Source organism: Manihot esculenta, chromosome 5 (genome assembly GCF_001659605.2).
Source record: "Manihot esculenta cultivar AM560-2 chromosome 5, M.esculenta_v8, whole genome shotgun sequence".
Classification (NCBI taxonomy): Eukaryota; Viridiplantae; Streptophyta; class Magnoliopsida; order Malpighiales; family Euphorbiaceae; genus Manihot; species Manihot esculenta.
The window spans coordinates 5,609,741-5,621,760 of NC_035165.2; the positions used below are offsets into that span (position 1 = coordinate 5,609,741).

Sequence of the window (12,020 nt, forward strand, 5' to 3'; positions counted from 1 at the left end):
TTTCCCTTGTAATCAGATAGGAATCCCAAAAGCCATTGGTAGATCATTCCAGGAGAGAGAGAGGGGGAAGGAAAAGAGACTGTATGCATTATATTACGTAACAGGTTGACACACACAATTCAGGAAACTCGTCTGCTTCTATGTATGCATTAAAGTGTAGGATAGAAAGCCTTGATGGCAAAACTACTGGCACATCTAAACGCCCTAGAAATACTTTGTTGGATTAACAACAGCATGAACTGAAGTCGTCAAATTCAACGGAAAAAAAAAAAAATAAATAAAACAAATACAGCGGCACGATATGCTGCCCTACAAAACGCAAGACTATGCGACATACATGATTGGACGGATCACAAAACGGCGTCGTGAAGATGGGAAACAGGTGGCCATGATAGCCAGAGCAATGATGAATGCCATGATAAGTCCCTTCAAATTGAAACCATCGCTGCCTTCACATAATTGATGGCAAATTACTTTTCCCATCTTGTAAACCTTCTACTCGGAGCTTGCTTCTTCTTCTTCTTCGTCCTTCTGTGTTTTTTTTTTCTTTCTGAAATAGAAAGGCAAGAGTAAGGAGAAATGTAAGGTGATTTATTGTTTGGTTCAAGTCAAGTCAAAGTTAGTTTGGGAAATATGCAACGTGATCAAAGACTTACAAATGTCCAGTCAATGTTTTTGGACGACTATGAGCTTCTCCTATTAGCCTAGAGAACAAAACAATATTGATAAGAGACCACAACTCAGGGTAATTTTAAAGTCTAAGTTGGATTAATTATCTACATAGAATAATTTCAATTTATTTACTTGTAATTCTATGTTTTCCATTTTATTAACTTATAATTTCATGTTATATGCTAGCACAGTAACACCATCTTATTCTATAATTTTTCAAATGCTATCAACCTCCTCCCTTTGAAAAGGAAAAAAGAAAAAGAAAAAAAAAACAGAAGCTCCTTCACCCCCCACCCTTAACCCTTATAAATTTTAATACCGCGTCCCAAGCCAACTGCAAAAGCCACAAACAGGCCCCAAAGCGCAGTCAAGGTTGATCACAAACCCAAGAACCCATGCACTAATGAATCAAGATTTCTAATTGATTAGGTATATAAAATAACCACGTTCACAAACAAGCCTTAAAGACCACGTTCCAACTTTTATCATCATATTGGAGAGTGGAGACGGTTATTTTTAGGTTGTGAACAAGCCAGCTCACAGTTATGACTAGACCATAGGATCGAATAAGGTGCTGCCCAAATATTCTTAGCCTCTCAATCACATATAGCATGTAAAAGAGGAGTCAGCACACCCAGACAAGGCCATTCGGAGAATGATCATCCATCGCCATAACCCTTCTTGATGCATAGCCAACAAAACGAAGCCATGGCTGCAAGTTTATAGTGGTTTCGTCAATAATTGAACTTATTTCTTATAGTTAATTAGTCACCAGAAAAGACTGATGAAGATCAGTGGTTGTATATTATATGGTCCATTGGTTGCTCCAGAAAATATGATCATCACTTAATTATTTGGCTTACAAAACGCAACATGTTTCACCGATTTCTTTTTATGCGACCAAAGATCAGAAATTGAAAAACTGAATCATTGTCATGGAGTACTGTTGCAGGTTGATATGCTAGGAGAAGTTAAACTGGACAACGTCTGAATTCTATAAATACCATCGATTAATTATCAATAGCGAGAGCAATAATACAACGTCCTCAAACAAGAAGAAGAAGAAGAAGAAAGAAGTGCAGGGCTACACATGACATGAACACAGGACTTCAGATGGAACAGGGTAATTTAACAAAAAAAAAAAAAACTTAAAGAAAAACCTAAATTAAGCGAGGCGATGCATGACGTAAGTCCGGCGAGGAGGTGGATTGCAGATGACCATGAGAACGAGAGCAATAACAAGCGCCATCAAAAGTCCGGTGAGGTCCACACCTTCAACTTCGCTCACCTCAGAGCAAACCAATTTTCCCATCACTGGTAACGCCTCTATTTGTTTGCTTTTCTCCTCGATTTCCTTTTTCTTCCTTCGAAATGTTCCACATGAACATGATGGTTTTGTAATTTTATAACTTGGCTTAGTCAAGCCCACAGTTGAAATCTCATCACTTCGCTTTCTGTTTGGTCGTCTGGAAAAATCAACCCACGATTAAATACGCAATGACTTGGTGAAAGCTGATGACAATCCCCTGCGTAGAATTGAAGCTTCTTAACAGTAGGGGCTGCTGGAGACTGGACATGCACACTTAGGTTGGGCCAAGGCCTTCTCTTCTGTAGCTCAATTAAGCCTGCAAGGGGATCTGAGACTACTCTTTTAACCCCATGTAGCTGAAAACATTTTAGAGTTGAATTGATTTTTTGTTTTTTTCCTCAAAAGTTGAGGTTCATTATATGATGAAACCCATTACAACCATACAAGTTCAAGGACCACTAAAAGCAGAACTAACGAAAACATAACATGGGTCATTAAGATCAAAAATTAAATCAATCCACTGAAGTCTTAAATCTAAAGGTTCAAACCAAAACTACCAATTTCTTGACTGGGTTAAATTTTTGAAAAGGCACCGCTATTTTAATAGACCAGCCACCACCGCTTCTAATCAACTAGATAAGGGTTTAGCTCTCTTAATAATAGCTAGTAGTCTTACTATCAGATTGAAGAATAGGGAGCAAACAATCGCTATACATGCAACTAGATTGAGAAATAATGAAGAAACTTGACACTAACTAACAAGTGAAAGAAAATTTCCACAATTACATCTTGTTGCCACTGTTAGAGTTGCTAGAATTGCCTTCAAAAGATTAACACTAGTGAGAAGGGGAAAGAGATTCATTGTCGTAGCCATGCAAGCCATCTCCCCTCTCCACCACTTGAAACATGAATTGAAGGAATAAAAATCTAAAAAGCCACAAACGAGTATAGCAAAACAAATACCATCAAGGCAATGTTGAAATCATCTCCTATACAAAGAACACCAACTTGTCAAAAATTCAAAAATAATAAATAAATATATATATATATATAAAACCGTAAAAGGTTTCAATAAAGTTTTTTATGCGTTGGGATATATATTTTTTTTAATTTTTTTTTTATTGAGGTGTATTCTCCATGATGTTTTTGTCTGTTTTCTCGATTAGAGTTTTTTATAGTAAATAGTGTGTTCCAGAGTATTTCACATTAAATGCAATTTAGAAAATTGATTTGGTGTGTATTTTGAGAGAATCAGTTGTGGTCATGTCTTCTTTTTTTTATTTTAAATTTTCGCATAAACTAATTTTATTCATTAACTATGTTTGAACTCTTTTTTTACCCTTTTGAGATGGATCTATCCCATTATAGTTCTATTACTACTCTCGATAACTCATTACTAAGTCACCGAATTATTATATATATAATCTGATCCAAATAAAAAGTGTAAAATTTATTTGTGGACAAAGCGGAGAGAGCCACTCTACTGATAGGATAGAAATAAAAGTGACAACAAAAATTCACAAAAAACTAAGAAACCATCTCTCTAACTCCCTTTAAAAACCCGGCTGAATTGAATAATTAGAACAGGGGGAAAAAAAAGATGTTGATGAAGTGCAGAGTAACAGAATGATTGAGAGCATATTATTGATTTGATTCCCTTAATGAAAGGGTCACTCAGGTTGTTTTTTTTTTTAACAAGTATTATTACACCATACAAGATGTGGTCCCCATTTAGCTATTACTGTCTAAGTAAATGTAATTGTGTAATTGTATTGATTCAGTTACTGTGCCTCATCATGGCAGTAAAAAAGTTGTAAAAAAATAATTGAAAAAATCAGCTTTAGAGAATAATAATAACTGAGAAAGAGAATGATGGACAATAAATGGATCAAACGTGTGCTCATCATCAACCAATAAAAATGTTGGGAAGGATAACCTTTGAATGCCCTATTAATCTAAAATTTTCAATTCAACTAAAAATCAAAATTTTAGACTAAATTTCTTGATTTTTATTCTTTATTTTGGACTAAATTTCTTAATTTAGTTAAAAAATCATGAAGCTTAATATATTGATTTTATTGATTTTTGAGTTAAATTGAGTTTAAATTAAAACTTTGAGCTAATTTGAAAAAAAAAAAGCTAAATATAATTAAATTGAACTTTTTCAACAAGTATAAGGTTAAAATTGATATGAAGCCAATTTATTGTAACAAATTAAATTTAAGAGACACAAATGAAAATTTTATTAATTGAGAATTGGGAGTGAAAATTAGATGTGCCCATTATCTTAGTGCACACAAAATTTTTCTTTTTAGCTTTGATATCAGACAAAAATCTCTCCTTAAATTTTTAGAGGGAGGAAATTCTCTTCATTTTGCTTGTTCTTATTCCGGAAACCGCACCATAGCAGCAGCACCCTACTGAAGAGAAGCACATGACCGTTGATGATCCGACTTCTAGAGATGGATGAGGAGATCTCAAAGCATGCATGAAACATCTAAGAACAACATATCAGCAAATAGAGCTCTCTACACCTTTTTGCAAACTTTAAAGAAGGAGGGTTATCTGAGTTTGGGCGATCTGGATAAAGAACTTGGATGCTTGGTGTATGGAAATATCCTTTGCAGATCGGAGGATCCATCTAAATTAAGATTCTTTTGGGGCTTTGGGCCTTTATTATTTATGACTCGGTGGGCTATCTCTTTATTTTATTTCTGGGCCTAAGGCCTTGTATTTTCTCTGTATTTCAATGAACAACTACCCTTTCGAGGGGAAGAAAATTCTGTTCCTGATCACAACTGCTCATCCCAATTTACAAATCAACCGCATATAAGAAAGGAAGCACAACCTCGATCCTCACTCTTGGAAATTTTATTAAATCCCACTTCCCAACAGTTTAGTTAAAAAATCCAAGAGAAACACAAGAACACACTTGTACAAAAACATAACCAAGCTTCGCCTAGATAACAGATCCCCACATCCTACAAGAGAACATATTAATGTGAATGGGGTTCTGCCCATCCCAAGACATAGCTTCTTTAACGTGCAATATGTTTGCCCTTCAAAACAACAAGGAACCTGTCTCAAACTAACCTATAAACCTAGATTTCACCTGCCGGCACAGAAATTTTGATTTTCAGAAGCAAAGCATTGTCCTCTATTCATGATTAAAGACCTGGAGTCTGGCATATGCCTTATCAGATAAATAATTACGACTATGACCTTACCAAAGAGAACTGCATGATAGCATATAAAGTCATAACCTCACTTTGTAAATTCAGAGCTGAGCCAGTCTCTGTACTTTATTTTTTGAAAAGATAAAATAAATAAATACATTTTAGGGGCAGAGAATAAAATCTTCCAATGATGATAAAATAGCAGTGGTAATAATTCAAAATGCCTCAAACATTGCAAGTAATATCACTTCATATGTGCACATGAATTGAGCTTTATTCCTCTCAGAGTCTGAAAGAGTCATAATTGAGTCCAGAAATTTTTTTTTTTAATCCCAAAATCGTAAAATTAAACACATTAATTAGCATTCCAGTCTGCAGATATGCATAGCAACTATCTTGAATTAAATAAATCTGATTACATACTACAACAATACAAGCGTCCATCTCTTTATTAATCATCAACTGGTAACCAATAGCTCGGCCAAAGTTTAAAATGGGATGACAATTGAGCTCTCACGCCTCAGTATACCCCCTCCATTTCCTCATTTCCAGACCAATCAGGCTGCAATTATATCAAGCTACAAGAAAATTAAATGTGCAACAATGAGAAGCATTTGGAGCATGTACCTGTTGTATATATTCAACACAGGCAAGAAGCATGGTGAAGTGGAAGAGATTAGAGATCTGTCAAGAAAGCCTCAATGCAGAATCTTCATCCATCGTCCAAACAAAACCAGGCATGTCGAATCGAGGCCCAGCAATAGTCCTATAAATGTAAAGCTTCTCAACAGGACAACTTTCTGGCCTTGAATCTGGAGGTCCCCTCTCATCAATAACTTCAACATTAAGCCTAGGCATCTTCTGACCTAGCAGCTTACATGCTCCAAAACTCACTGAGCAAGAAGACATCCAAAGGGATCGCATTGTCTCCAGCTTTGCAGCATTGACCAAAAGAGCCTTGTCCCCAAAGGGGCAATCTCGAATCTCTAGTTTGCGAAGGTTTTCACACCCAGACAGTACATGATGGAGTCCCAGATCACTATCTCCAGCAAAAGCTACAGATAGCATCTCTAGCTTTTTGGCATGGGTTCCAATATACTCAAACACATGATCAGTGAGAAGACCTGACAAGGAAAGGCGCTGGAGGTCCTTGCAGTGTTCAACAATAGCTCCAAAACCATCATCTAACGGCTGAAGGGTTATGTAATCAGGGGTTCTTGGTTCAATAATACAAAGACGAAAGCGAGTCATGTTAGGACGGTTCTTGGCAATTGTTACCAATGCATCATTAGTCATTTGACGGCAAAAGTACAAAACAGAGTGGAGCTTAGGGCAGCCAGCAGAAACAGAGACAAGGCCCTGTTCTGTCAAGGATACATTTGGTTCCAAGGCAAATGGATCAGATGGGAATACCCTCAATTCTCGCAGGTCCTTGCAAAATGATGCAAGAGCTTCAAGTCCAACATCCTCAATGTAATCTAGAACCTGCACTCATTTCAATTATTAGATTAAAACAAGCACCCATATAAACTCAATTATTCATATCAAAATAACTATCCAAGTAAGATAAATTATTTCTACACAGCTACTGCCTATTGACAAGCAAAATGGCAAAATCTTAATCTGACATGTAACTAAACTCCATATGGAATTTATAACTTATCAGAAATTGTTTTGATTTATTCCACTAATTGTCAAGTGCAAAAAGAATGAGGCACTAAGATATAGGATCCTAGTGAAAAGTTGGAATTTAGCAAAGTAAACTTACCCATAGGCGCTGCAAACTTTGACACTGACTAACAAGCTTAATAAGATCAGGGCTTTGGACAGTGGCATAGCTCAAGTTCAATGATGTTACGCTAGAGCAGATAGGATAAATTGCTGGAAGATAACCTGGGACCGCATCCCAAAATCCAGATAAACTTCTCAGTTCCTTGCACCCAGAAAAAGCCCCGGCTAGGCTTGAGAAGACATCCGGCCGCAGCTCAGCTGAGTAAGCACCCGTGCCCAACTCAACCAGCTGGGGCGCCCTGCGAAGGATATTAGCAAGCTTGTCGAGGGGTACAGCACGATTGAGCCGTAGAGTACTCAAATTGGGGCACCGACCCACCAGGCGCTCCAGGGCTGAGAAACTCACCTCAGACCCTAAGCAGGAAATATTAAGAGACACTAGTGATGCGAAAGAGTCAGGGAAGTGGCTCAACCAATGCCCACTAGGATCATCCACCTCACTCTCCCGCAAATCCAGCTCCTTCAGATTCCTATGAACAAGTTGCTTAACTAATAAGAACGAGGTCCGCTACACAGGAATATTCTATTTTACACATGCAAAAGTTGCAGTAACTCTTGTTCTACTAAGTTTAGCTAGAGAGTGAAAGAAATAAACTAATAAAACAGAAAATTTGTGATGAAATTTGTGGTCCGTCATGTTGTAATCATTGAAAACAACTAGACTGCCTTATTAAAGTTACTTTCCTCCATGCCCATGCTTCCAAGAAAAGAACCATTCACCTTTGGCTAGTATGGTCTATTAAGTCAGCAAAAATTATCATATATCAAGGAACATATTTTCTCCAGAAGTGCATAAATAAGTTGGTTTTCTCCTAAACTTATATATAATAAAAAAATATATCAAAATTTAAATTACAACATGATTTATAACCTAAAATAGACATAGAAAAAAGGAAAGCATAAAGGATATATCCTTCTTAAACCAGTAGAATAAAGTAATGAAAAGAGTATCTAGTTGAGGAATCCAGAAGACACCCACATTGTACAAGAAGCAAGCATCCAAAATCTAGAACAACCCTCACACCACGCCCAACCACAACAAACAAATTAGCATATGAAAAAGAAACACAAGCAATCTTGACTAGATTTTCCAAATTATTAGCGATTCAAAGAACAAGCAAACCCCCAGATCTGACAAAAACAAACCCAAATTGGAAGACAACAAAAGCAAGAAACAAACATTGACATTGCAAGTTTCGAATTTCCAAATCTAAAGGCCAAAGCTAGAAACTAAATCCATGCAAAGCATACTTGTGCATTCTTTAGAAACCAATCATGGAAAAGTATCAAAATCACATTAATAGAAACGGCAACCGTTACCGAGTTCAGAATCCTCAGAGAGAGCCACAAGAGCGTGCACAAAAACATAGAGAATGAGGGCGAGTGAGAGAAAGAGAGAGAATGCATTAAATGAAAGGGGAAAAACATTAAGCCTCTCAATTTGCAACCAGGAAATTGTCCAAACAAATCTTGAATTGAAAAACCAAAAAAAAGGACAGATCTTTACCCACATCCATAGTCATCACAAAACCGGAAAACAAAGCACAAATCCATGATCGCAGTTTAAACTCGGAAAGGAAAAAAAAACAGTGTTGTGCAAAATTGCTCCTTTTATATGCAGAGTAGGTGTGGGAAAATCCACGAAATTGAATGCTGCAACTATCAACGTTTCATTATTCGGCACCAACAAAATACTAAGAGCCATTTTGACTATAGAGATGCTAAATCAACAGTGTTCAACTGAGCTTAATTGCGTTTCTAGCTCTCAAAAGAAAAAAGAATGAAAGAAAGAAAACAAAAATCTTTAACGCATGGTAAACTTGCTCTTCCCCAAGACAACAACAAAAGAAAAGAACCATTTCCCCTCTTCCCCTCCTAAACCACATTTCTTCGTCAACCACACACAACCCAACAATCATGGTTTAAGTGGAAAAGAATGCTTCAAGAGTGGAGAAGAGGAAAAAACGAAAACCTGCAATTAGCAGCAATGGCGGCAAGTCCATCAGTAGAGAAACCCTCACATGATGAAAGCACCAAGACCTTGAAATTCTTAAAGGACTTAGCAATCAGCTCCAAAGTCTCATCCGTAACCACCATTCTCTTCAACCTGATCTCCTCCAGCCAAGGGTATGCGTTAGCCATGGCCTCGATCCACGGGAAAACATAACCACCCCAACCGTCCGGGACGAGATTGAAGTCCGCGAAGTGCGGCTTCCCTTTGAGCTCAACCGATCTCAGCTCCGGAAATCTCCTAATCACCATTGGCGGACTGACGGCGTAACAGTTCCCGACGAAAATCCTCCTCCGGCACCACCTCTCTACCTCGTACCAGGACTTGCATACCAACGATATTGCGTTCCGGTCCTTATCACTGTGAATGAAGGAGAAAACGTGCTCCAGCACCTCCTCCGGGAAGGAGCTCGCCATTCTCAACATTAATGCCAATTATTATGAGTCGGAAATGACGTCGTTTCTTTTGCTATTCAGCGTTTCAAGTTCAGAGGGACAGAGAGAGAGAGGTCGGACTGTTATTGGCTTATTGCTGTTAGATCTGAGAGACCATCAACTAAAGAGCTTATAAGTGCGAGAGAGAGAGGACAAGGGGAGTTTTTATGTTGTGCGACCGGTCAGGTTACATTTTAACCAGGGTTGAACAGTGTGATTGTATTGCCTGATGTCGACACGTGGTTGCAGGTGAAACTTGACCGTTGGATGGACGGTGGGAGAGAAGAAGGGGATCTTATCTGTTGGCGACGAAGCACAGCCGCAGAAAACGGGTGTATGTGAGAGCGTGGAGCCATAGACAGACGTGGAGAGAATTTCAAAATATCGTCGGACTGATTGATTATTTCTCCTTTGAAATTATCGTGAACGAGAATTTGGAGAAGAGTTGGGAGAAATAATAAAGTGTGATGATGTGTAGAGGGGGGATGGTGGAGAAGGAATCTCATGATACTCGTTGCACGGCTGGATCTGAGGGATCGGATATAAGGGGGGACCACAGTAAGAGAGAGGGAGGGGTAACAAAAGTTAAAATAATGAGGAATGATCTGATGTGAAGTTTTTTCGCTTATGATGACATCATGACCGTCCAATGATATTTGACTCTTTCACTCCGGGTCCGGGATTCAGGCTCGCCTCAAGCAGGTACACTATAACTGACCCATTTATTCAGTTTCCGACGGGCCTGAACTAAATGTAATAGTAATATCGATCAAAGTACAAACGAGTGCACGTTGCATCTTAATCAAGACCCTCAGATGATAACACTTTTTGACAGCGTACGGATTTTGCTCGTAATAGCAAACAGTTACCTTTTTTTTTTTCGGACATTCACCCAAGAAAAAGGTTCCACCTTTTCTTTTTTACTGTGAACGGTAAAAAAAAAAAAACTGTAATTAACACAGATTCACTGGCGAATATAGCATCATAATAAAATTTAAATGAATGGACGGAAACACCCCTTATCTGTTGGCACAGTATCCTACTCTTTCCACAAAAAAGAAGGGCAGTGTTGTCAGTGCGTGAAAAGGACAGTGTATTATGGGGTGGCACTGTCCGAGCATGAAGACCTAAGAAGTGTCCTTTTTCAGCATATGGTTAAAAATCAAGGGTTGAAAATTGAAATCGGAGAAAAGGGAAGATGAGAGCCGTCGGTTGGGAGTTTGTGGTTAGCGTCTCCGTCAGCTTTGTCTCTACTGGTAGTAGTGTGTTAGTGAATGCTTGAACTAGAGATTTGATTAATTAATTAATTAATTAAAATTTTTGTTTAAGCTCAGAAATTAATGCGTTAATGAGTTGAGTATAGAGTTGAAAGGAGTAAAGAAATGAGAGAGTGAGTTGTCGAGCACGTAAAGGAGATACTAATTAAAATAAGGAGAATTGATAATTAAGCCCACGCACGGTTCTCCGGGAATCTCTCTTGCCCTCGAGTGGAATGGCTTGGAATTTGCTGTATGTGAATATGGAGGCTGTGCCTATTTGATACCACCCACCTGACCTGCTGCTTTTTTTTTTTTTTTTTTTTCTAAGTTGTTAATAATTTTAAGGAAAATCGAATTTTAGGAGGATGATATCATTTAATGAAAAGTGTTTAATTAGGTTTAGGTCCCTTTGATTTGCATTATATTAAATAATTAAGAGGGTGCACGTGAAGTGGTGCTTCCAAGGGCCATGAGAACAAATTAAATACAAGAATCGTAAATGAGGTATTTTGCATTAATGTTAATGCGTAGCTTAAGTTGGTATAAAAGTATTCATTAATGATAATTAGTGCAAGCAAATGAGTCAATTATTTGGAGAGATAATGATGTGTGAAAGCTTTAATATTTATATTAAAAAAATGTAATTTTCTATAGTTAAAATAGTACTCTGGAGCTGAATACATATATAATTATATTCAAAGGAGCTAGCTACAAAATCAAAAACAATTGAATGACTTCTCCCAACAATATGCATTTAGAGCAAAAGCAATGAAATGTCAAAAAAATTGTACTCTTTTTCAAGTCTAAGATCATCAATGATGATAAAGGTTTGAGACCCATCTCCACCTGCTCTCCCTATTTTTCTCACTTCTCATTTCATATTTGATCATGACAACAATCTCACCTCCATGACAATGACAAGCTAACTATTCACCTTAAATGCTAGCCAATTTTCTCTTTTTTTTAAATATTGATAATATTTTAAAGAGAAAATTACTTTTTAATTCCTGAAGTTTAACATAATTAATACTTCTGTCACTCTATTTTGGCGATCCAACACTTAAGTCTCTCACTTTCTTTTCTGTCCAAATTCATAGTCCTTCCGTCCAAAATAGTCGTTTGGGACACGTGAATTGACAATTAACCCTCACTAAAAATCCCGCTATTTCAAAATCACAAAACCCAAATCCAAATGTCTCTTATTCTTCTTCTTCTTCCTACCCTTTCTGCAACTTCATCTTCTTCTTCTTATTCTTCTTCTTCTTCTTCTTCTTCCTACCCTTTGTGCAACTTCTTCTTCTTCTTTTTCTTCTTTTTCTTCTTTTTCTTCTTACCCTTTCTGCAATTTCTTCTTCTTCTTCTTCCTAC

At 37.4% G+C, this 12,020-nt stretch overlaps 1 protein-coding gene and 1 long non-coding RNA gene across 2 annotated transcripts; both read right to left on the reverse strand.

Moving 5' to 3' along the window:
* Window positions 1-64: 64 nt before the first annotated feature.
* Window positions 65-775, reverse strand: LOC110616036. Its single transcript, XR_002488133.2, has 2 exons — window positions 657-775; window positions 65-550 (listed from the first exon to the last, which is right to left on the reverse strand). It is a non-coding gene; the product is annotated as an uncharacterized LOC110616036 (long non-coding RNA).
* An 874-nt stretch (window positions 776-1,649) lies between these two features.
* Window positions 1,650-9,556, reverse strand: LOC110615487 (protein TRANSPORT INHIBITOR RESPONSE 1). Its single transcript, XM_021757341.2, has 3 exons — window positions 8,921-9,556; window positions 6,926-7,418; window positions 1,650-6,642 (listed from the first exon to the last, which is right to left on the reverse strand). Exons 1-3 carry the CDS (start codon window positions 9,382-9,384, stop codon window positions 5,845-5,847), a joined length of 1,755 nt encoding a protein of 584 aa, XP_021613033.1. The 5' UTR covers window positions 9,385-9,556; the 3' UTR covers window positions 1,650-5,844.
* Window positions 9,557-12,020: the final 2,464 nt, after the last annotated feature.